Here is a 27,131-nt window from a genome sequence, read left to right as displayed (position 1 = left end):
AGCCTGCCCTTGGTTAGGCACTTCCCTTCCATGACAAAGCCTGCATTTACCAGAGGGGAGAAAATGGCTATAGCCTCTTACCAAACAATTGCCAATAAAAAAAATCTGGGGAGCTGGAGTCCTTTAACTACCCCTGTAAGTGTAGATCATAATTAGACCCATACTGCAGGAGAGTGCACCACCGAAGAGAGACAGGGCAGAGCCTTGCCCAATGCTACCAAGCAAAGTAAAGGCAGAACATCTCTGAACCCATGACTTCCCAACTCACGGCTTCTGCTCTTAGCCACTGCACAGGCGGTAAGATTTATGTATGTCTGACATTACTGTTGGGGGGAGGACAAGGGACACTGAAAGCAAAGGCCTTCTGTTCTGTGTTCTCTGACACAAGACTTGGAGGAGCACCAGCTGTTGGTTGTAAGCCACAAAGAACTTGTGCTGGTGTCCGTGAAATAATTCATTTTAAAAAAAGAACACTGTGCACTTCCAATAATTATGAAAACTGTATGAAATACATCAACATGTCTTATCATACATGTCTGAAACGTTGTCAACAATATGAATTGAGTATAGAACAAAAGCAACCTATTGACTCCCTAGATCTTGCCTGGAACAGACCCCCATACATTTTTACATTTAACTCGTAACAGCTAGCATTATTCTTCTGTGCTGGAGCAGGACCAGGGAAGCCTTTAAATCCTTGCTCAGTAATGAAACTTATTGAGTGGCTTAGGGTGAATGACTCTCCCTCATTCTGAGCTACCTTACAGGGCTGCTGTGAGGATAAAAGGAGATTATTCTAAGTACTGGGCTCCTAGAAAGAAGTAAAGGTAAAGTTTTCCCTTGCTCGAAAGCCAGTCGAATCCAACTCTAGGGATGCGGTGCTCATCTCCATTTCCAAGCCGAAGAGCCAGTACTGTCCGAAGACGTTTCTGTGGTCATGTGGCTGGCATGACTAGATACTGAGGTGCACAGAACTTAAGTGGTACCTATTTATCTACTTGCAATTTCTTGCTTTCGAACTGGTAGGTTGGCAGGAGCTGGGACCAGAGACAGGAGCTCACTCCGTCATGCAGCACTCAGGTCTCGAACTGCTGAACTACCGAAGGGCAGGATGCAAAACGTGTAGGTGACAAACACATTAAGATTTTTATTCAAATTTGCCTCCCAAGCGCACATACCTTGAAACTGACAGCAATTTTGGCAAACTAGAAATTTACCCCTTCAAGCCGTGTGTGTGTGTGTGTGTGTGTGTGTGAGAGAGAGAGAGAGAGAGAGAGAGAGAGAGAGAGAGAGAGAGAGAGAGAGAGAGAGAGAGAGAGAGAGAGAGAGAGAGAGAGAGAGAGAGAGAGAGAGAGAGAGAGAGAGAGAGAGAGAGAGAGAGAGAGAGAGAGAGAGAGAGAGAGAGAATATGAGAGAATATGAGAGAATATGAGAGAAGCCACCATTCCACGCTTGCCCCTTCTCTGGCTTTCCAGGCACATCCACAGCCACTGCACGTTCCAATAAGGCAGACAAAACGTCGGGTCTGATGTAAAGTGCTAAATTTGTCTCTTAGTGGTCTCTGTAGCAACCCAATATTCCAAAGAGACAATCATGTGATCAATGCTCTCCGCTCCTGCTGTTTATCCTGCACTGTCCTACTTACAGTGGCTTTCAATTCCAGCTGTCTACAGCAAAAGGAAAATCATCACCTGGTCTCCTGCCGGTATGTGCTGCCACTTCAGCTGCATCAGGATTTTAAAAAAAAATCTTGGCATTACTGGCTTTACAAAGGGTGAGAAGAGGCAAAGGTTCTCGCTCCCTTTTTAAAAGGATGCTATTTGAATTAAGTGAAGACAGACTAAACCAACAAGTTTGTCAACATGCAGTTTAGACAACCCTAGTGTTAAGAGAGCAACAAACCTAAACACATTTATTTGGAATTAAGAACCACAGGAGTCAATTTCGCTTATCAACAAGTTAGTGTGTTTTACAACTGTAGGTCACACACAGCCTTACTCTGACTCAATGCAGTCTACACCAATTAAGAAGATAAGGGGTGGAATCCTACGTGTCCATTCTGCTGATGCTGGAATCTTCCTCTGGCAGAACTTACTTCTTCAACTCAAAGAAGGCTCTTCAATCAGGAATGCAGAATCGTAGGATCAGACCCACAGATTCAGAATCAGTTTCTCCTTAATCCAAATACTCTGGCTTAACTGGTCAGTGATTTAGGAATGCTTTTTTTAAAAAAATGCAGGCAACTGTTTCTAGCTTCTCGGTATGTCAGAAATGCCCATCATTCTGTACCATGCAAGAGTAACAAGCCATATAAAAGCAACAGGGACATATTTTTAAGGGAGGAAGCTATTTCATCTAATTAGGATGAAAACAGCATGAACACATGGATCAACAAATAAATAACCACCAACAATACCCCTTGTAAACTGTATTACATACAGCCAAGGATGGAAGAATCTCATAGTTGATAAACCAGACTCCTAAAAATTCAGTGCTAGTACCCAAAAGTTGGGGGGGGGCCCTTCATCTTACTTGATGCTGGCTCCTACAAAGCTCAAATCTAAGTATTTCTCATGTACAGCACTGTAAGTAACTACTCAAGATTTTTTTTAAAATGCAATGAGTGAATGAGACGAGTGTGAGATCAGACATAGGTATGCCAAACATAATATTTACACCAGACAGCCACTAGTGACGGCAACTAACTCTGTTTAGAGTGTGTGTGTGTGTGGTATGCCATAAAAATAAATCATAGTTCACCTTCTCTCTAATTTAGCAAAGGCAAGCTATTGCCTTTCTGGAATACACAAGGAGAGTGTGAAGGCCCAGAGAAGGATTTGGGGGACTGGGTGAGGAGTGGGGGGATAGGTTATTGGTTTTTACACTGGTGGCCTGAAATAGAAGGACCTGACAGGTTTCTTATGAAAGTCTCTTTCGTATTGATTAATGAAATTTGACATATACAACTTACACTACTGCTGTTCTCTTGAACCCAAGATTCAAAAATAGGAATACATTGGGGGCGGGGGTGGGGGGGGGTTTATTGTTTTTGCCGCAACAGATTAAGAGTCTTGTGGCACCTTAAAGGCTAACAAATTAACTGTGGCAGGTTTTCACAGGCCAAAGCTTCTTTGTCTCGTGCATTACTGATTAACATGAGCTAGTAGAAGAAACAGACAAAGATGTGAAGACTGGGGAGGGCGGGTGCCTGCGATGTAAAATGTAAATTCTGAGGAGCTCTGAAAAACAATCCTATAACATTTTTCTCTTTTGGAATGAATGATTTTATAAAAGAGATTTTATGTAAGAGAATCTACAGCATTAGATGGGGCGACTTGGCTATTAGATATATAGATTTAAGTGTGATTAATTTGTTTAAGTGTGATTAATTTCATCTATAACGAATATGTATGATGGTACTGCATTATTCAAGTGTTCGATGTTTTCAGTATTATAAATTTTACATTGATATCCAAGTATACTGTTAGACTGACTGTTTCTGTCCACATAATACACTTTCTTTTGTTTACTCAATGATGTAGGTTTTCTGGGGGGGGAATTAGAAAATTTTCTAATGCTCTAAATAAGCCCTGATTTAGAAGGGTTACATTGAAATATGAACACAATTTAAATTCTCATGCTAACTTTGTGTCCCAATACTGGCAACTAACACTTGAACTGAAATATCTGATTTAAATCAATTGTGCTTTAAATGTGTCCTTTACCTTCAGACAAATTAAAAGTTTTGTGGAAATTAGTTTCATTGGAAAAATTATTGTAAAAACTGAACTGCTGTTCAATATTTCTTTATTCTTGCCACATTAGCATACTCCTGCCCACATGCCATATTTACATCTACAAACTTCTTTCCTTCAGTGACTTCATTATAATGATGTCACAGGGGTGGGTTTGTTTGTTTGTTTTGCTTAGGCATTATTATAACTACTTCACTACTTAACCCAAAGTATTAAAAAGTTAACAGATCTCAGCCAGTCAAGGGAAGAAATGCTATACTATTTCTCTGTGATTGCTGAAATTAAAACAAAACTAATCAGTTTTTTATTTTTCCTTCTCTTGTAGTCTGAGTGAGATATAATTTATTTATTGTCTTTAGTGTTTTTGCAACCAGAGTCATAAACGGCAATGTAACAGCTTCAGTTTCATGTTTTATCTGACCTGAAAAACCAGTCTGGTGAATTTCATAACTTGATTTTTTAATTTAATTTTGTATATTTATGGTTGTATCTCCCCTCCCCCATTTACAAATCAATAAGGTACATGGACTCTCGCGCAATTCCTAGGGATGATCACCTTTTAATTAAATTTTTAAAAGTAACAACAGTAGCATAAGATGCAGCAGAGTACATCTCTATCCAATACTGTGTATATTTACATGCGGAACGCCGGTAGTTCAGCAGTTCAAGACCCTAGTGCTACATGACAGAGTGAGCTCCCGTCTCTGGTCCTAGCTCCTGCCAACCTAGCAGTTCGAAAGCAAGAAATTGAAAGTAGATAAATAGGTACCACTTCGGTGGGAAGGCAACAGCATTCTGTGCGCCTCAGCATCTAGTCATGCCAGCCACATGACCACAGAGAAGTCTTCAGACAATGCTGGCTCTTCGGCTTGGAAACGGAGATGAGCACCGCCCCCAGAAGCCTTTACCTTTACTTCATAGCACACAAAGGCATTTATATTTCTAAATTCCACAAATACACCAAATAGTACTTTTTTTATATAATTCACAAATTATGCACGTTATGCTGGTAAAAAAGAAAAATGTTTAGGTCTGATAGTAAAGTGCTGCATAAATTTCCAAAATCCTGCAATCCTGTGGAATGTATGTTAAATGCTAGTGGAAAAGTGGCAAAATCTCTAAAGAGGGGCAATAACGTTCTACAATGAGCTAACCATTCCCTGTCTCTATTGAGCTCATGACTGGCAGCTTCAAATCTGCATATGAATTCAAACTTAGCAGTCTTATCACTGTTAACAGCACTGTTCCTGTATTTGGCCAGATCGCCAAACAAAATGCTCTTAGCACTTGATGATGGAGAAGAATGCTTTCAAATGTTTTGGAACATTTAGAATTTGGTACCAACCAGCAATCTGGAAGTTTCCCCAAGCATCCTGCTCCTGCCACATGGTTACTGAGCTTTCACCTCCAGAGTCAGAGGCTGCATGAAGGCTTTGCCACCATGGTGGTCTTGGCAGACTCCCAGATCTGCTCCCCTCTGTCCTCCACATCAGGTGAAAGATAACAATCAATGCTTTGGAAATATACAAAGGCTGCATTCAGATGCCACTTGAAACTGATATTATCGTTGTGAAATACATGTTACTAAGGGTCGTCTTGCACAGAAAATCCCAGAAAGAAACTAACAGCAGTTACCTGGGACATATTAGGTCAGTCACACAACTTCAGCCTAACCTACCTCATAGGCTTATTGTGAGGATAAAATGGGGGATGGAAGTATGATCTAAGCTGCTCTCAGAACTCACTGGGGAGAAAAGGAGCACACATATGAAGGGGAAATAAATAAATAAATAAATAAAATTGCTGAAATGACGAAAGATTCACTTTCTTTAAAGCCTGAATATGCTGTATCGCGAAACCCCGAACTCTTCAACAACATTATAAAGTGTAACTGAAGACTGACCACATTTCAATAAATGGATCTAATGAAAGGAGGACATCTTGGTGGGTGATTCCCACCATCCACTCTAGGAGGTAGGAACAACATTTTCGCCTCCTTCCTATCTCTGCTGTGGGAGTCACCCGCCCTTCAGTTCTGGCAACACCGAAAGCAATTAAGCTCCTCTATACTCCACAACTGGATAGAACATAACACTAACGTAAGACAAGTAAAAACAGTTAAGTGTAGAACAGTTGGTATATGAAGGAATCCTGCAGATAATTGGTTGATTGACTGACTGACAATGACTCAAAGGAGAAGGACCCTATATGGTAAGTATCCAACAGTCCATTTTCCCTCTGAGGTGGAGGACATCTTGGTGGGACCTCCTATAGCAATGTCCTCATGTCCTGGGTGGGTCATTGTCTTCTGTGTCTAGGATATACTGAAGCACTCTTCTGTCGAAGGCAGCATCAGCCAAATTGTAGGTTTCATCTTATAGTGCCTTATGTCACCACCTTCCACACTTCTTCCACTGTGGCGTGTCTAGCAAATGATGTGTTGGTTGCCATGCTCCTCGCTGAATGAGCCATACTTCCATGTGGCACATCCAGCTTGTGGAGCTTGTATGCTTCGATGATACAAGCCTTGAGAGACCTGCTGATAAAGACCTTATCCTTCTGGAAGATATAGAGCTTGAGCTTGATGGAAAGGGCTCTGAGCTCAGATACCCTTCTAGTGGAAGTGATGGCCACCAGAAATAGTTTTCATTCTCAGTCACTTCAACAAAATCTAATTGGTTCAAAGAGTGGTTTTCAGGTTGGAGATCTATGCATCTGTGGAGGATCTTTTAGAGTTGCTCCCTTGATGAAGTGGCGTATGTGTAGATGCCTTGACAGACTGACACCGTCAACTTGAGGTAACACTGTAGACAGCGCTGCAACTTGCCATCGAAGTGCTGCAGCTCTCAAACCTCTGTTGATGCCTTCTTGAAGGAAGTCTGTAAGTGACTTGAGTTGTGGGTTTAGGGCATCGACACTCTTCTTCCTACACCATCGAACAAATGCCCTCCAAGCAGTGTTATATATTCTTTTGGTTAATTGCCTCCTAGAAGCAAGGAGAGTATTTGTGACTTCTGTGCTGTAATCCAGTGGGAGGAAGTTATCCTGTTCAATCTCCAAGTCATCAAATTTAACCACTCCAGGTGTGGGACCCAGATTGGTTCCTGTTGTAGTACATCCACGGATACCGGGAGTCTCAGAGGTGGATCTGTAGACATTTGAAGTAGAGCAGAGAACCATGGGCAATGAGGCCAAAAGGGAGCCACTAGGATGACCTCTGCCTGTTGTTCCTTGATCTTTTCAGATCAGTTTTGGTAGTATTGCAAAGCTCTCAGCCAGCTTGATGGTAAAGTGTCTGTTCCTTTGGTCTGAGGATGAGGGAACCTGGTGAAGAATTGATCCACCTGATGGTTCATTGAGGAATGTGAAGGGATCCACCAGTGAGGAGCTGAAGTGGACCAAAATTAGGTTGAACAGTTCCTTCTTGAGGGACCATTCTCCCTCTTCAATTGCTTTGCCATTCCCTTGATGTGTTCTGCCCTGATAGAAGACCGGTTCTTCTCTGGCCATGTTAGGATCCTGGCCGCTTTCCTGTGAAGCATTGTGGACCTGGATCCCCACGTTAGTTAAGGTAAGTTTTTGCCGCTATATTGTCTGTTTGTATCAAGACGTGGGATTGAGCTATTTTGGTTCCGAAATGGATTACAGCTAGATGGATGGCTCGAAGCTCTAGCAAGTTGCTTCTTTCTTGCTCCAACAACCCTATACTGGTTCTTCGTCGAGCGTCACCCCCCATCTGGATAGACTGGCATCTGTGAACATCTGTTTTATTTCTGGGATCCAATATCTCTTGTCCTTTAGAAGGTTGGACATCCTTGTCCACCAGGGGAGATTGGACCTCACCATTAGTGGAATGTGGATTCATAAGTCTTCCTTTCTTAAGATCTGAACTTTGAAAAGTCTCAAAAGCAGTTGCAGATGCCTGGAATGAAATCTGCCCCAATGTATCATGTCTATGCTTGAAATTAATAGACCCATCAATGCTGGGATGGTCATTAGTGATTAGGATCTGCTCTATATTACTGATGCAGTGATATCCTTCATTTCCCTCACTCTTCTTGTCTATGAGAAAGAGACAGTTGGACTTGGTATCTATGAAAACACCAAAGTGTTCCAATCTCTGTGTCAGTTTTAGGGAGTCCTTGGAAAGGTTCACAAGGAATCAGTGGGTTTTCTCCATGTCTTCCCTTGACTTCTGGCAGAAACTGGACCTGATTAGCAGGTCCTGCATATAAAGCTGGATGTGAACTCCTTGTTCTCGCAACTTTACAACTGGATTGATCAGCAATTTTGAGAAAACCCTCAGGGCTGTAGAGAGGCCGAAAGGCAGAGCTCTGTAGATGGTTCTCTCCGACACAAAAACGCAGACATTTCCGGTGACCTTGAAAGACTGGTATGTGACTGTGACGTGACGATAAGCCTCCATCAGGTCTGTCGATGTGAGGTACTTTTCCGATTGTAAGGACTCAGTGATTGACTGTACCATCTCCATTCTGAAATGCCTCAAATTTCATGAACCTGTTAAGGTATTTCGGATAGAAAATTGCTCTCCAGTCCCTGTTCTTTTTGGGGACCATAAAGAAAACAGAGTACACTCCATGCTCCCTATCTGAGTGAGGGATGGGCTCTATGGCTTGAGTGCTGAGAATATGTTCTATCGCCTTGATTGTTCTGACCAGTTTTTGTGGGTTCTTGTGGCCAGGGGATATTATGAATCAGCCCGGGGGGTTGAATTCTATGGTGTATCCATTGGTGACTATTCCCACTAACCAATTGTCAGCATGGGAATTGATCCAGACATCCCTGAAGTGAAGCAGACGGCCTCCCACTCGAGTGGATAGCAAGTCACACCTTAGAGGTTTTCCCATCTCAATCAGCCCTGTCTGATCTGATGTTTGGCTGCTTGTTAAACCTGGGGTTAAAGTTTCCCCTTCCTAATGGTTGTCTTGACTGATTCCAGTTGGATCTTCTTGCTTCTTGTTTGAATCTAGGAAGCACATGTTGAGCACAAAAGGAAAAAATTCCAAAGGGCCTTCTGTCATTGTGCCTCAAGATTCTGGGAAGTGCCTTTTTCTTATCCCTAGTCTCCATCAGGATTCTGTCAAGCGCATCAGCAAACAGTCTGCCTCCTTGGAATGGGTAGGCCGAGACTATGGCTTTGGAGTGGTAATCTGCCTGCCATGTGCACAGCCATAATGTCCTCTTGGCTGCTGCTGCTGAAGCCATGGCCCTCAAGGAAAAAATCAAGGAGTCCAAGATTGCATCCACTGTGAAGGAAATGGCCTTGACTAGCCCATTGACACCTTCATTCAGATGGCTACTGTTGTCTGGAATCAGCTGAAGCACCTTTCTGGTCCAGGCCATGGCTGCCCTGGATACTACAGAAGCCGTAGCGGACACTCTGATCCCCATGGCTGTGGTCTTGTGTGATTTCCTTAGCGTAAAGTCGGCCCTTTTGTCCAGGCTATCCCTGATGGAACCTTGATCATCTTCCAACAATAGTCAAGATGACTGTAACGCTGTGACAGGAACATCAATCAGGGGCACCTGCAAAAAATCACTGGCATAAGATGGTAAAGTACATAATTTTTAAACAAAGCCTGGTAATTGCCCATTAGCCATGGGTTCCAACCATTCTGATTTCAACTGCTTCTCAAAGAACTGAGGGAAGAAGAAAAAAACCTTCTCATTTGTGCTGGACCTAGGCAAGAATTCTTTATTTCCCTTTGGTCTGCGCTTTAAGTCTGGCACTGTGGAGGTTTGATCCTCTCCTCCCATGATCTCCTGTAGCTCTAGTGCTGCAGGTGTCTTAGACAGGAGGTGTTGGTAGTCCTCTGATTCAAAAACTCTGACTGTTCAGGGGCCTCAATATCTTCTTCTTCCTCATCAGAGAGGAATTGTCCCTCCTCCCTGTCATCTATATCGCTCTCTGAAGAAGGACTGGGTCCCTGTAGTGGACTATCTCTCCCACTTTTCCTGTTGAGTGAATCCTTCTGAGCCTCTTTAGTTGGCCATCCAAAGCCTTTAGTTGGCCATCCAAAGCAAAAAAAATCTAAGAGCCTCTTTAGTTGGCCATCCAAAGCCTTCTTTAATCAATGAGACTCCTCCTGCGCTCTCATGCCTGGGAGGGGGGAGAAGAGGGAGGACTGGATAAAGCCTTATCTGATCTAAATCTTCCCTGATGGCAGAAATTCTCAATCTCTTCCCTCATGGTCTGTCTAATTAGTGAGAAGAACTCTGGAGGAAAATTAAAAGGCCCGGGGTGGAGGGGGGTATGTTACCCTTCCGTCGGCCCACAGGATCATTTGCTGGCTCTGTGGAGACTTGAATCAGGGATTCCTGATTGTTCTCACCAGTTCCCGCACCCAACTGTGGAGGTGATAGGATCTTCTTCACAGCCTCCTTTGGTGTGACCAAAATGGCCACGGCTCATAACCGACAAATTTGAGCAGGCCGAGCACTCAGGAGCTGTTTTCTGAAGGCAGAGCTTTTTTGCACTTGTTGGGAATCTGATCTACTGCAGCCAATGCAGCCCTGTTAGGATCAGTGCCTGCCCAATCTGAGGACTCTCCTACACACCTGCCATGAGGGGAGCCTCCAACTCTGCTATCCTCCCAATGATTCATGGCTTGAGCAGCCGAAAGACATGCCATGCAAACCGACTATCCAAATTGGTCGCTGCTCCTTTAAGGCACTCTGTTTCCTAAGATGGGGAGCTGTGAAAGGAATCAAGAGCCAGTAGGAAGTAAGATCCAGTAAAAGCAAGGAAAATAGTAAGCGTTAATAAGAAGAGAAATAGAAAGTAGGACAGCCTACTCTCTAACTGCTCTCCCTGATGAGGCAGGAAGAGAACTGAAGGGCAGGTGACTCCCACAGCAGAAGCAGGAAGGAGAAAAAAGTTGTTCCTGCCTCCCTGAATGGATGGTGGGAATCACTCACCAAGATGTCCTCCATCTCAGAAGGAGAATCCTGAAGTCTATGGCTTTACAAGTCTACTTTTTGCATTAGTAGACTTAACATGGATCCCATGATGGGATTTCATTACCAAGTCCATGTGACAGAAGTCAATCAACTTGTGCTTCTCGATAATTTAACATCACATTTCAGAATTTATCTGCAACCATGAGGACAAGAAACAAGCAAAAAAAATCTAGCTGGGAGCTTGGTAACTTAGTACAAGTCTTGGGGACTGTATGTTGCCCATCCCTATGCTAGATTTTATTTTTTTGCCCAAACAGAAGACTGCATGTGTGTGAGAATGCATGTGTATAATATATTCCTCCTTTGGTGATTTCAAACTTTCAATTGTAAATAGTCTTTCAAAGCTCACTTTGCATTTATTATTCCACACATAGTGCTCATCTCCAGAGGCTGCAATCCATTTCCGCATTGAGTATACCTGCGTGATACATACTCTACACTTAAACAACAATGTAATTTATGAAGAGGTCCCTACAATCTTCTTAAAATGGGAGAGTGCATAGTTTAATCGCCAGAAAGTAATGTTACACTTCATGATAATTATTACAGATGAGGGTGGCAATATAAAGTTTCTGGATACTTAGGGTATAGCTTTTTTCTGGAAAAACTTCCATTCTCCCCTCTCCCCCGAAATTTTCAAGTATGTAAATATTTAGCCAACCAGAGCTTGCTTCATTACCTTAACACCACACAACACAGTATGCATACCTTAATACACTGTGGTGCAATAGAGTGATCCACCTCTCATTTGAAACAGCCATCTGAATGGCCCACAAACAATTAAATAGCTTCAAGTTATTTAAATACCATTTCATCTGTGATAATCATTCAAATTGGAGGTGGAAGCCCCTAATAAGGCACACAGCAGTTCAGTCAGGCAAGACAGCTGTAGCTTCCCTTAGGGTGGGGTGGGTTAAATATCTGAGTACGTACTAACTACATAGATGAGTCTTGTTCTCTCCCCCTCTGCAAAATATTCCTTTCATAAAACAAGTCTGCACACATTTAACATTTCTTCCTTTTAAAAAATGCCTGTTCTCCTGAGAGATTAAAAAAAAAAAAAAACAGGCTTGCCTGCAAGCACTGCAAGTATTCCTCTGGTGGAATTTTTGCAAAAGAGAAGCGGCTGAAATTCAACCGTGACAGAAACACACTTAAGAAAAGCTGCCCAACGCTAGCCAGGGAATTTCCTTCAAGAATGTCCTAAGGCCATGTCAATAGGAAAATCTGAAGGGCACAGACTAAGTGCAGAGATATTTAAAAGGCTAATTATTTCTGCCCTTTCAGTGATAAGTGAATTATTCATTAAAAGTTTAAGCCAATAAGAAGAAGTCTATGTGGCAATCACTCAGCTTTTTAACACATTTATTCATTTTAGAGGTCAGGTCATTATATTCTATTGTTCTATATGAAAAGCATATAACTGCACAACTGTTATTTCCTTTATCAGGTGCTCATCTGAATTGGCAGAACAATTACCATGATACTTTATGCAGCACACATAAAGCCAATATTGACTTTTAAAGACAAGGCTATTTTTAAAGAGTGACAGTTAATGGTGTTAAACCACAACAACAAAAACAAGAGAAAAATCATGAAGTCTGAAAACCACATACTCAGATTTCAAGAGGATACTGCTATTCATTGGGGGGAGGGGTTTAAAAAAAGCTTTCCAGACCTCTAAATCTCTGTGTGCAAGGGGGGGGGGGGGGGGGGTTAGTAGAGAATGGGAATGAACACACACACACAAATCCAGTTAATGAGAAAGCGCAACATGAAACAAATCAATTATGTTTCAACCATACACCTAATTCCAAACTTTGCCTCGGGGTGCAGATGAGAAAATCTGCACAACGGAGACACACACAGATAAGGGGGATGCTCCTGCAAACCTGAGAGAACCACCAGTTTTTGCAGAAAAATAAGAAACAAAGAATGAATACATTGGGGGATTAAGGCTACTTAATTGTGGGGGGGGGGGATTAAAAACCCCAAAAGTTGTAGAAACAACTTTTAAAATGCTGCTGAAGATCTTAAGACTACCTTCATGATACTCGCTACCTCTATTCCCAGAATTGATCTTTTTACAATACATTCGAGATCCTTCAATTCCCAGAATCAATTGGGAGCTCATCCAAAGCCTTACAGCTGCCAAAACAGTATTAGCATCCTACTGGAAAATGGCCATCGCTACCATCCATAGACACCTGGCTTTTGAAGATATGGGACCATCTGATGATGAAGAAAATCACTGATAAGCTACTTCAATCTGATCTCTATCCTAGGAGAACATAATTTGAGGAGAAACGGCTCCCATTTTTTGAGTATATACTTGTCCAAGACTTACTGCCTCCTAATACAGTATACAAACAAATGCTTTCACTTTAACCAAGCTCTTTGCCACCTTCACCTCTTTCCATACTTCTTTATTTTTTTCTTTATTCATTTATATTTATTATTTTCTTGCAGTCCCCCTTATTTCTTTTTTCTTGCTTGCTTTTCTTCTTTCTTTTTACAGGTGAAGAGTCAAGTGATCTAAGTCATAGTATCTCGATTGTACTATTCCACTCCAGTTCAGCAGCCACACAGCTACTTTATCACATGGTACTGGAGCTCAGTGTATTCTTTTTCTAGATCATATCACAGACTGTTGAGATCAACATTGTATATTTACAGTTATATCCCAATTTGCCAGTTTTACCAGTTGCATTATTTTTAATGTTAGCTTTAATCTCTTTGCCTTGATTTATCTTTGGACTTTGAAAAGTATATATGTACATCACTGCTTGCTCATTGTAATTTCTATTTCTCGTTAACAAAATGAATAAATAATAAAAAAGACTACATCATGAGATCTCTGCAACCATTCTGGAGATTGATAGGCAACCCCAAATGATACCAAGGCTTCCATGCCTGAGGACACTGAATGTGGTAGGCACGTGAGGGAGAAGGAAGTAACAAAAGGACCTTGATTCAGGGGATGAGAGGGTGTCAAACTGCCTGGAAGGCAAAAGGAGTAGCAAATCAAAATAAACCCCTTCATGAAACAGCTGAAACAGCACAAGCACTGAAGAACTGCAACACCAACATACCTTTATTGTGGATCTGGATTTTACAATGTAGTAGCATGAAGGTACAAAATCAGTGACAAATCAGGTAACCTCCTGCCTTTATTGGCAATGAAAACAAAAGGCCACTGTTGCCTTCACTCTGATCTGGGGGCTTGGTCTGTGCACCTGCTGCTCTCTATTACAGTCCACGTTCAGACTGAGAGCTGGAACTGAACTTCCCTCTGTGGCCAACAGAGACACTATCTGCCCAGTGAGGCAGTTCGTTTAAACAGACTCTACTCCTTGGGAATGTAAAGAGGGAATGTCCTACATATGCTGATGGAACTCATGAGACTTCACCACTCTTCCCTCTAGATCTGCAGTGGACTTTCCCCCCCTGCCTTTCAAATAGCAGTCTTTGGGCTGTCTGTGGTAATTTATATCTCATGATAGCCAGCCCCCACTAGGGTGATGCTAATTTTGTCCATTAAGATGATATTCCACAAAGGCTGAGGAAATGACGTTTCTCCAAGGAGGAAATCCTGCACGAGAATTTTTTTTTTTTAATCGTGTTGTTATGTTATGTTAAAGCATACCCACAGTTAGCTCTTGCTGAATGGCACAGACTTGAGAGGCAACTTGGTCATCAACCTGAAATCTATGGCAAAGGGTTTTTGCTAGCTTTATGAGTACTCCTAGGTTACAGAGCCAGCATGGTGTAGTGGTTAAGAGCGACAGTCTGTAATCTGAAGAAATGGGTTCGATTCCACACTTCTCCACATGAAGCCAGCTGGGTTATCTTGGGTCAGTCACAGCTCTTTTAGAACTCTCTGAGCGCAAAATGTATGTCTAGCTCACCATGATGCTAAAAAGCTAAACTTCATGCTGCCAGACAATCTTCGGATCTCCTGGCTATGCTAGACACAATGCCATATTATAATAATAATTATTATTAATTACTCCTCGGATTATGGAAGAAGGAGGAGGAGATTGGATTTATACCCCGCCCTTCACTACCCAAAGGTGTCTCAGAGCGACTTACAAACTCCTTTCCCTTCCACTCCCCACAACAGACACCCTGTGAGGTAGGTGGGGCTGAGAGAGCTCTGACAGAAGCTGCTCTTTTTCAAGGACAGCTCTTATGTTAGCTAGCAAGTACTCATATTTGCTAGCATACCTGTATGTTTCCCCATTTACCTGACACCTGGGCTTTTTAAACCAGCAAGATCTCAATTACATACAGACTGCAATGACTGTAAATTGAATGTCTGTAAAATGAATTTCTCAAAATGGCTTCAGCAAGCAAGACTACTTTTTTAAAAGGAAGGGAATCACACATTTACTTAGCAGCAACTTCAGAATTAAAATCAGACACAACATAATTGAAAGAAGCATATGGCACTGCCAAATTAAATGACAGAGAAACCTGTTATAAGAACAGGTCATTTGATTTCTTTATGAAGGAACCGGCCAGAGTTTTGGTTGTTTTGTTGTCAGGCTAAAATCAGCATGCATTACAAAAGACTTTCATCCAAACAAAATAAAGGGCATCATTAACAGCATTTTGGGAAGAGATAAGAGTTTGCACACAACTCATTGGGAAAGAAGTGCAAGAGTTGCTTCACACTGTTACGTGCCAGTCTAGTTTGGCCACAGCTACATTGGTGCTTCCTGTAAATTTGTGATATGAATGGCAAACACTGTTCCACAAGAGAGTATCAACGTACCAGGTACCTACAGCTAGCGGGACTCCCTTGTTGTTGAGAAACATGCATCTGCAATTCACATTTTATAGTGTCTTAGAGAAAACCAGTGAAGTGACCCTCAAAGAGTTCTTCAGCATAATTCTGAAAGGCATGCAAAACAACCCACAACTGTGGAAGTGTTCTCCCTAACAAAAACACACACAATAAAAAAGCCACAAAAAGAGTACTTAAGGCCAGACAATGTTTACATAGTACGCCAAAGAAAGCAGGAACAAAACAACACTACCCTGCCCTCATAACAGAGATCTTAAAAATTCTGCAATGCCACTTATTTACACACCTTTGCCATGGGATGATTCCCCACACATTTCTATTCTGGGGTGACAGTAGCCTGTGCAAGACACCCAATGCGAAAATCCTGGCTCTGGTGTTATCAGAACAAACACGAATAATGAAGCCATTCAAACATAACTATAGCTGTAGAGGCAGACTCTCTTATAAGAAATTGCAAATGTAGATACAGAAGTCAATTCCATCAATATATAAAATTTGCCCTCACTATTTGAGGTATAAAGCAAATAGCTATTACTGTATAGCTGCAAGTAAAATACACAGAGATAGGGGAAAGGGAAAGGGGGGGGAACAGACCATACCTTTTATTTATAGGCTTTTCATCTTTCTCATAAGGCTTCACAAACCATTTCCCAATGCGCACAAAGTTCCGGTTCATCAGACATCTTTCCACCAGGTTGTGAATTGCTTTAAAAAGTAGAGTACGACATTCATAGGAAAGCCCATTCTCCCATACACCATCTTCTTCATCTGAAAGGGCGAAATAAACCAAAGTTAACATCAAGCTATCATTGAAATTACAAGGAATCCCCTAAATCATCCTGAACGTATGGAGCTGTGTTGTACCAAGTCAGACTAACAGTCTATCTAATCTACTATTGTACATGTGCTGTACCACAGAGTTATTGGCCATCCCCATCTTAAATGCATCACTAAAAACAAAACATGCATGTTTCCAGCACACGTCATCTGTCATGGCCTCAAGACGGGCTGCAATTCCTTGTTGAGCATATCAACCTGGAATCGCTGTGATGTGTGATCGTCCTCAGACTGCAGAGTAGCATTTCATATGCCATCTAATCTCAATTTTTTCATTGAAAAGGATGAAGAATGAATTTTCCTCCACTAAAGGCAAGATACAGTTCTTCAGGGAAATATTAATTTTGTGCTTTCCCAGAGTACGGCGCAGCTAGGTGCACAAGGCAAATAATCTGAAACTGTATGAAATACATTATAGGGATGCCTCAATCATCTAGCAGGTTTCATTTCTGACACAAGTATTTTAGTTCCACCCGATCAAACAATCCCACATTCTTTCCAATTCTTATCACATTTTCTTTCTGGTAGGAAAAGAAAGAGCAGCAGCAGCTCGACTCCCCACCCACTGCTTTCAATGGGATGTGCCTTCATTTGGATACACATCCTGATGCACACAGAGTTTAAACCTATAGTTTCTAAAAGCAAGAGCATCTGATACCCTTGGCAATGTTCCTGCAGATCTCCTGCAGAACCATGGTGGTGGGAGGGGGGGAACGACTGTCACAAACAGCTTTTCTTAAAAGCCCAATGCATTTTGCCCTGACAAAGTTCTCTTGATCAAATCCTAAAAAAATCCACTTTTCCCGCCAATTACCAGTAACACAAGTTCCTGACCACTGTGGATGCAGTATTGAACTTAAAAAGGGCAAAGCCAAAACTGGAGTTAAAAACAGGTCTAAGTTTATTATATTCTTTGTCTATTGCAAACCAAGCTTCTCAGATAACTGGATATAATTTTAACTACAGCTTTCATAAAATCTACTGCCTTGTGGTCCACCACAACACTTTCTTATAACCTACATATTTTTCCTGCTTCCTTAGCTTCTTCCAGCTAGACAGTCAAGCGTTTGTGAACCTAGCTTGTAAAATGAAGCTACCGCTTGAGTTAAAATATCAGCATTTACCTACGTATCACAAGGCATCTCTACAGAATAGTAATCTCCTCACTCAGAAGGAACAGTGCCTTGCCTTGCCCAAGGGGCTGCTTAAAAAGTGCAATACATCACTAGGCCCAGCAGAATAGATGCAGCACACTGTCAAAGGTGGCCTTCCACAGGCTTCCATTTCTCCCACTGTAACATTTGTACTACCTGTGCTGCATGTCTACTTTGCTTATGCAACTCATTTATCTACTGTCGGGTACAACCAGCCGAGTCAAGCACTTTGACGCTTCTCTAGCTTTAAGGAAAGACCTTAATACATGCTTAACTCTCCCAAACTGCTTCCATGTAGCTGAATTATTATGCCTCCTCTAAAAAGGTGTTTCCCAACACAGGTGCATTCTAGCATGACCAAAAGCTCTAGCCCCGGGGGGGGGGGGGAGTGCTAGGCTTGGGAATACCCCTGAGGAGAGGGCAAAACTGCCCCCAAGCTGGATACTGTGCAGTTGCGGCCTCCCCCATCAGCAATCCTGCAGAAGAGAGTTGTACGGCTGACCCTCAGACTTAATTATAAAGGCCTTTCCCTCTCTATATGCCTGTCAATGACAGGTGTTTAGGTAACAAACAACAAGAAGGATCATGCAGCTGAAAAGTATTCCCTTCTCTCTGCCTTGAAAGGTATGGCTGAAACGCAGGACGGTGACTGATGTAAAAATCCACATGTATCCAGGAAGGCAAAAAAAAAAAAAGACCTATCAAGGGACTGTAGACAAACATCAAGCATTTTTACCTCACATGAGAATGAACACACAAGACAGTAATCAAAATGCTAACCTTAAAAAAAAAAATCCAATACACCCACACAAAGTCAAGGTATACAGCCAGCCGCAGTGGCATTAGCAGAAATCTCAATGACCTTTACAACTCTTCCCTCAGAAAGACATGAAGAGGTTTATCCTAAGGGTTCCAGAGCACGGGTGACCACAGCGCGGCCTACCTTTGACAGCAAAGGACACGATGTCTTGACCGAACAATGGGAACATTGAGATGCCTCTTGACATCTGAAAGTCTGAAAGCCTGGCAAGCAGGCAGGGATGTCCACATTTCATCAGAACACAGAAGGCCAATTTTGAATCTATATGATGCATTTTCATGGCAAACATTCTTTACTTGACAAATGTCCTGAGAATGTGATTTTATCATGTGCAAGAGATACTGTTTCCATGTCGGATACCTGAACAATGTTAGCTCCCCAAAAGTGAAGCACCCTATATCCCCTTCTTAAACCAGAGGATTACTATATAGATACCGTATATAGACACTCAGAATATGAGTATGTACTATGTGTTCATAGACTACTACTGCACCAGTTCACCATCCTCCTTCATCAGGCACTCTAGAAGGTAGATCATCTCTATCCACAAACATCAACTAACAAGTGTGTCAAAAAAATTCCTGAGTACTGTACCCATGGCACGGCCTCATAAGGTGTTCAATCCAGACTCTATTAGAAGCCTCCCAACCCTAGACCCAGCATCAGGGAAATACTTTATTCTCAAGATGCTGAAGCTGTACAGTGTCCCAACCACTCTACCAAGATGTCCTGGGACTGGGGGAGGGTGGGTGAAATCAGCAACCATGACACTGCCAAGAGCAAACATAAGAACATAAAAAGAGCCCTGCTGGATCAGGCCAGCAGCCCGTCTAGTCCAGCATCCTGTCTCACATAGTGGCCGACCAGTTTCTCTGGACGGCCAATGACAGGGCACAGAGGCTGAGGCCTTCCCCCAAGGTTGACCCCTGGCTCTGGGATTCAGAGGCTTAGTGCCTCTGAATGTGCAGGTTCCCCTCAGTCATCATGGCTAGTAGCCATTGATAGACCTATTCTCCATGAATCTCTCTAATCCCCTTTTAAAGCTGTTTATTCCTGTGACCATCACTACATCCTCTGGCAGCAATTTCCACATTAACATCAACATCGTACATTTATTTAAGTGCTGCTACACCACTTCATAGGGAGTCCAAGCCAGAAGAGAGTGGATTATTACACAAATGTCAATCAAGAGGCCAACAGGCTGAGCCAGTGCTCTGGATTAACTGTTCAGTCTCAAACACACGGAAAATCCACCACAAGACACTGGGGCTCCCTAGCAGACGCAGAGAGCTTTCATAGCAGCCCAAGATGACAGGAAAGTGCTCCTTCAAACTTTAGAAGCTACTGCTATCAACTATGACAGCCGTCTATTTAGAATACGATGACAGACTTAGCTCTTCCCCCACTACTACTAAAAATAAGAATTCCCACTATGCCAGCCTTAATTACAAGTGACAGCCAAGAGATACATAAGGCCAGGAACCATCTCAAAGCACGATTGTAACACTGGGTCCACATTCCAATGATTATAGGACATGCACAATTTGGGGGAGGTTCCCTGGAGAAATTCTTCAAAACTAACCATTCATTTTCTTCATCAGTGACCACTCCCACTTATTTTTCTCTACTTAAGACATCTTCATTATAACAAGAGTGTGCAATGCAGCCACACCTGCTCTCTTCAAAACCATTGCAAAGGATCTTTTCTTCTCTCTGTATTGAACTCAGGCATACAAACAGCCTGGATTTACATCAGCATTTTGTGATTAAAGTTTCGCCAAAAGCATCAGAAAGTGATTGTCAGTGGAAGAAAAAAAAATTGTTTGCAGCCAGCATCGATCAATCTTTATCAAAATGGCCCTTGAGCAGCACAATACAACCAACATTAAATATTTATAATCCACAGCAATCCACTTGGAAAGTTTTAAAGTTCCAAGTATGCCAACAGACCTCCAAGAGAGCCTCCGCTGGCAGACACTGAAGGGGCAATTTGAACATTCTTCAATCTGGATCAAGAGGATGTGCACCAATGTTCCCTCTAAGCTGTGGAGTCTTGTGAGCAAAAAGTCTACTTTGTGAGCTACTGGCATTAAAGTTGTGAGCCAGCGATTTGGCTACTGCATAAATAGTTTGCTCTGGAGCCATCCTTCCTGAGCAAAGACAAAAATGTGTGAGCTGGAGGCTAAAAAACTGTGAGCTAGCTCACACTAACTCAGCTTAGAGGGAACACTGATGTGCACACACCTCCCATAAATAAAGACAGCCAGTGTAGTGTAGCAGTTAGAGCATCAGACTAGGATCTGGGAGACCCAGGGTCGAATCCTGATATCGCCATGGAAGCTTGCTGGGTGTCCTTGGGCCAGTTGCATACTCTCAATGTAACTTACTTCTCAGGGTTGTTGTGAGGATAAAATGCAGAAGGGGGGAGAATATTGTAAGGCACTCCGCATCCCCAGTGGGGAGAAAAACAAGGTAAAAATGAACCATATAAATAATTCCATGTGCCATGAGGGCAAATGCTCCTGGACATCTGGTCAGACAAGATGTATCAGAGCACATAGATGCCTTCCCCAGATTTTGTTAAGAATGGGAGAAAACTGGGGGCAGGGAGGCTTATGCAATTCTAGCAAAACTTGTGCCCACTCCAAACCTCAGCATAATATGAGACCTCCCTCTGCCCTATGAGTATGGAAGCAATTCACTGTTCTGCTTCGGAGTGAAGAACACTACCATTAGGCAAATCCTCTGACATGTACACAGTGAGCAAAGGAAATGGTTGGCCTCTGGACAAAAAAAAATATGCACTAAGAAGGGAAGGGAACAGAATCTCCTGGTCTCAACGTTTAGTGTTACATGTTGAACAGGAGCCCAAGCTTATGTCATGCAACTGACCTCACTGCCTTATGCAGAGATGCCAACCCATGAAACGGCCTTCTCCATCGTACCACCAAAAGTTTGGAAGACTTTTGCTTGCTTGTGTCACGCCCCCTGGTCCTGCCGTGACAAAGACTTTTTTTTGTTTTGCCTGGCATCTATCCCTAATAACGGTTATTGGCTCGTCTTCTAGTATTATTTGTTATGTGTTTTTAATTGGTTTTATAATTTTAACTGAATTTTAATTCTTTTAACATTCTTATGTTCACCACCTTGTTGACCCTGATTGAGTGGAAAGGTAGCATAAAAATGTTTTAAATGAATAAAAAGTAAATAAAAAGGGGAATTGACATCCAAGTAGCCCCATAACAGTGGAGCACACTAACAGCATAATTCAAGATTACCTGAGACACAGTACACAAATAACAAATACAACACCTTTATTGGCATAAAGAGCCACAGTATAAGTGGGTAGCATGTTAGATTAGAGCTGCAATCCCAAATGCGCATATCAGAAAGCATCCAATGGGATTCTGCAGAATTCACTTTCTGGCTGAGTTTCCAGACTTCAGCAACCAGCATTCAAGCACTACTATGGAATTATTAGTGGATCAACTGCCTGGTCATAGCAGCAATCTACCAAGGTGAGCTATCATGAAGATGAACTTGATGATGACACACTACATGATAATATGTAAATTAATTATGAAATATCAGAATGCAGCTTGCGCAAGCACTAATTGTTAGTTGTAGTTATCTCTGCTTTCCCTCTTGCTCTGTCTCGCTTTGGTCCCTTGCTTCCCATCTTGTAAGGAGTAACCTGCATAAAGTCTGGATTCCTACAATGACTCTTTAGCAGTCTTTTTAGAAGTAGCTATTTACACTGAATGCCTGATATTATTTTGACTGCTTGAGATTTGCTAATTTCTCAGGGCCCAGATATTTGCAGAGTGCCCCCCCCAATAAAATGTTATTTCTGGTTTCATTATCTAGATCTCAGTGACCCTTCCAAGCTTGTAGTGGCATCCCACCACTTCAACACAAATCTCTTTAGTACTTTTAGGTGGGTCACTGGAATTCTTTAAACCAGGTAAGGAACCTAAGCCAGCAGCTCCTAGGAATGACAGACAGTGGAAGAAAAGCAGCTTCCTTACACTCAGTGTAATCTGTTGTGAATTTGGGCTTGGTCTGGAAAGAAAGTCTTATTAACACATGTCTAATATAGAAATGTTTCTTGACTACACATGGTCACAGAATATAGAACCAGAATACTGAGTCACCAATCCATCAACCTACCTATTCTGGATACCATTCTCCCTTTTTAAAAAGTACAGTTTATTCAAAAGAAAGATGTCATTCATGAGAGTACTTCTGCCAGCCCTATGTACACTTTTTTTAAAAAAAAAATCTGTTTGCCTATGCTAGCTGTCCATAAGAACAGGCAGTTCAGGAAAGCTCCTGTATAGCTATAATTATCTGGCGAACACAAGCAAACCTGATGCTTTCTGTGAGGGATTATTCAGCCCCTGATGAGCACATGGTTATCCGTAATAATGGGAACTACACACACAAAGGGAGCACAGACCCCTGCAGTTAAAGGAATCAGAAGACAGACTCTCAAGACACAAAATAATGATCAGACGCAAGAACTATACATCTTGCAAAATAAAAGACAGAACGGCTTCACCTACAAGGCAAAGAAAAGACCTAATGAGATTAATTTGAAATCAACCTTCTCATAAGTGCCTTACAGCAACAGCTTAATATACCATTATTTTTGGGGGGAGGGGCAGATGCCTGAGAAACATTTTCACATTCAAGTCAGCACTTCAGACATGTTCTGGAAGAGACTACTCTACTTCTCAGTCAAAGAGGATGAAAGGAGAACTTTAATATAAACATCTGTCTGTTTTGAAACATTACATGTATTACTGGTCAGCCTGACTGAGGGGACAAGGTATAGGACAGTATTCACTTGACAGGGTACTTTGAGGCTCTGGGGCAAAACAAAAAATTAAGTGGCTACCAGCAACTCCATTTGAAATTATAATTTATATTTTCAATAGCTGGCAGAACATTTTAGCCTGTAGTCAGAAGATGAACTTCTTTTTCTAATTAAGAAGAGTCAGCACTACCATTAATTGCAGGAAAACTGTAAGCTCAGCTTACTTGTTTTAACTAATGCTGAGCTGAAATGGAGGGGGGGGGGAATGGCTCACCAACACTTCATCCCTGCAAAACCACACACTTTTGCCAAACAGGCTTCAGACCAAGATCGAGATACATCTTGCCATGGAGTGATCTGGAGTCACCATCAAACCAGAAATATTGTCATAGAATGTTAGAGTTGGAACGGACCTTGCAGGTCATCTAGTCCAACCCCCTGCACTCTACAGGAGCATAGCCGAAAGATAGCCCTACAACATACCCAAAAGATGGTCGTCCAGCCTCCACTTGAAAACGTCCAGCGAAGGAACATCCACCACCTCCCGAAGCAGTCTGTTCCACTGCTCAACCACTCTTATAGTTAGGAAGTTTCTCCTGATATTTAGCCGGTAACGACTCCCTTGTAATTTCCACCCATTAGATCTAGTCTTGCAATCCAGAGCAAGAGAGAATAGAATAGATCCACTCCATCTTCTACATGACAGCCCTTCAAATACTTGAAGACTGCAATCATGTCCCCTCTAAGCCTTCTCCTTCCCAGGCTAAACATACCCAACTCTTTCAGCCTTTCCTCATAAGACTTGGATTCCAACCCTTTCACCATCCTGGTTGCCCTCTTCTGGACACACTCATAGAGTGAGAATCCTTCGTTTAAACCAGGGGTCCCCAACGTGGCACCCGCTGACATCTTTTCTGGCGCTCATCAAGTGTTTTGAGAAAGTGGTGGGGGGTTTTCTCAGCAGTGGTTCTGATTGGCTGTGCAGATTTTTTTAAAGTTGCTTTGGCAGCGGCTGTCACCACAGCACAAGAATCTTCACTACATGACTGAAAATTAAGCTGTGTGTAAGGAAGAAAAAGTTTTATAGAGCATGTTCATTTTGAAAGGCATCCTGTTAAACAAAGCTTCTGCCTGAAGTGATGGAAAGTTAAGCATTAACTTACTCCCTGGCATCTTATGGTTGATTCTGCCTCCAGAGGCAGCCATTTTGTGGTGGCACCCACCACTCTGTCAGAATTCCAAAGGTGCCTGAAGGCTCAAAAACGATGGGGAGCCCAATTTAAAGTTACATCCACCATTTCGATAGAAATTAAGCCCCCCTCCCAAATCAGAAGCCTACCTCCTGCCTTTGGACTGGGGGCCAAATTGTGCCAAGTGTCAGGAAGGGAGAAGACAACCGAAGCAGTGTAGAAGAAGTAGCTTAAGAACATAAGAGAAGCCAATGTTGGATCAGGCCAATGGCCCATCTAGTCCAACACTCTGTCACACAGTGGCCAAAAATACCAGGTGCCATCAGGAGGTCCATCAGTGGGGCCAGGACACTAGAAGCCCTCCCAATGTTGCCCCCCCCCCAAGCACCAAGAATACAGTGCATCACCTGCCCCAGCCTGTGAGTTCCTATCTATACCTTGTAGCTAATAGCCACTGATGGACCTCTGCTCCATGTGTTTATCCAGTTCCCTCTTGAAGCCGTCCATGCTTGTAGCCGCCACCACCTTCTGAGGCAGTGAATTCCATGTGTTAATCACTCTTTGGGTGAAGAAGTACCTTTTATCTGTTCTAACCCGACCGCTCAGCAATTTCATGGAGTGCCCACAAGTTCTTGTATTGTGAGAAAGGGAGAAAAGTACTTCTTTCTCAACCTGCTCTACCCCATGCATAATCTTATAAACCTCGATCATGTCACCCCTCAGCCATCGTTTCTCCAAGCTAAAGAACCACAAGCGCTTTAACCTTTCTTCATAGGGAAAGTGTTCCAACCCTTTTATCATTCTAGTTGCCTTTTTCTGCACTTTTTCCAATGCTATATACTTTTTGAGGTGTGGTGACCAGAACCGTACACAGTACTCCAAATGAGGACATACCATCGATTTATACAGGGGCATTATACAGCTTCCATAATAGGCCCTCTCCCTGCCCAGTAAACTTTCTGAACTGGATTTACTGAAGGGTTTCAGGATTCAGTGCTAGGGAGCCAAGGGCCCCACAGAGAGAAAGAATGCCAAACCTGCCCAGAATGAGAGGTGGCTATGACTCTAAAAGAACATAATGCAATGTTGGGCCTTTCTGACTCTCCAACTGGGTGAGAATGCAAGTTTATCCTCAAACCATCCTACCTCAATGTTTTTACGCAGCGCTATTAAATACGCTTATTTAGCCCAGGCAATACAGCTGGTCAGGGTGTGCATAACCACCACATTATTGACAACAGATGATGCCCAACGGGCATTCTGGTTACTGCCAGCCTCTGCTCTGTGGTTTTCACAATGGGTTTCAATTTCTTGATAAGGCTATGCTGATGGGAGGCGGCCCTCTGCCTGCTTGCCCTTGAGAAGTTCAGCTCATTTCTGGCATGAATAACAAAGTCTGAGGCAAGGCTTTGGCACTACTTGGAGGCTTTCATGCTTAAGGGCTCCCGACACAACATACAACTGCAGGGCCCTGCTGCAGACCATTATAGGCTAACTGGCACAGCTCAGGCACATAGCTACAGTGGGGCATCTCGGGGCCAGGCCCCCCGACTTACCACCCAGGCCTCCCAACTTCCCATCCAGTCATTTTATTTTATTTTTTGTATGTGCCACAGCTGCACTGAGCTGAACCATCACCCTGCCCTGCCTGCCAACAGTGTATCTTTGGCTGGCTGGGGACGAGGCACGCCACAGGGAACATCTGATCCCTACTCCTGCCCACTCTGATCCCTACTCCTGCCCACCACTGATACCATGCCCCCCCCCTGAATTATTTAAATGCCCCCCGAAGTTAAACAATCCTGGCTACGGCCCTGGCACAGCTAAAATTACAAGCCATCGCACCACGCCCCTTTCACCCTGGATCAAGCTTAGCTTCTAGTCCAGGATATTCCAGCTCCCAGCCAACAACTACACCACCTTGCAGGAGCTCCTGAAGTGGATTCTCAGTGACAGAGGTGCTGCCGTCTCATTTATCTGCCATGTAACCTCACCCAGACAGGGCTTTCTCTGCATCCTCATCCCACTGCACCCCCTCCTTACTATAACTATGAGAGTGTCGCTGACTTTCCAGCCCAGTTCTAACAGGAGAGGCATTTCTCAGGGCAAGTTTTCTCTAGAAACTTCTGGGCACACGAGTGCAGTATATGATTTAGGGGCTGACAAAAGTGTGAAATGGTGGTCAGCACATCATATGGATTATAATGCATTATTGTTCCTGGATCACAGTGATTTATTGGGTAACATTTAGACTGGCCTGTTGGATTTTCTGAGGTTCTTGTTTGAATACAGAGCTAGGCAGCCCGAAGGGATTCCTGTCTCCACCGGCAGTTGAGCAATGGCATTAAGCAGGGATGGGCCAGCAGGGTGGCTCCCTAGTGACCCTAGTATGGGCAGCCACTTGCACTCCGAGGTTGCAGGGAGTGGGGAGGATACAAGCTACAGGACCAACCCATGGGCCATTTCACCCTCCCAAGTCAAAAAGCAACAAACTCTGCTCCTTTTATGTCATTATTTGGAAACCTCAATTCAATGAGACTACAGCCTAATTTAGCTTCCTGTCTCTGCACCTCCCCTATTCCTGCACTCTGGGACTCGGCAGGCACAAGTATTTTGACAAACTAAAAGATGACCTGCAAGATGGTATTATAACACCCAAGAATTTTAGGTTTCTGTTTCTCTAAGATTATGTTTTTGCACTAATTTCCAATCAAAGCCAGGCAAGCAGCTATTCCAGGAAACAGGATTCCTTTCCCAGAAGATAT

General features: G+C 42.9%; 1 protein-coding gene across 1 annotated transcript in view; it reads right to left on the bottom strand.

The window, feature by feature from the left end:
* MED13 (mediator complex subunit 13) overlaps positions 1 to 27,131 on the bottom strand; it is a 146,913-nt gene that overhangs the window by 99,170 nt on the left and 20,612 nt on the right. Inside the window, exon 3 of the mRNA XM_015426287.1 lies at positions 16,146 to 16,314. Within this exon, the coding sequence (XP_015281773.1) occupies positions 16,146 to 16,314 (169 nt within the window). The remainder of the gene's footprint in view (positions 1 to 16,145; positions 16,315 to 27,131) is intronic.

The sequence above is a fragment of the Gekko japonicus genome, unplaced genomic scaffold (genome assembly GCF_001447785.1).
Source record: "Gekko japonicus isolate JY-2015 unplaced genomic scaffold, Gekko_japonicus_V1.1 scaffold476, whole genome shotgun sequence".
Classification (NCBI taxonomy): domain Eukaryota; kingdom Metazoa; phylum Chordata; class Lepidosauria; order Squamata; family Gekkonidae; genus Gekko; species Gekko japonicus.
Note: the sequence above shows the minus strand (reverse complement) of the source record. Positions and strands in the feature narration are given on the sequence as shown.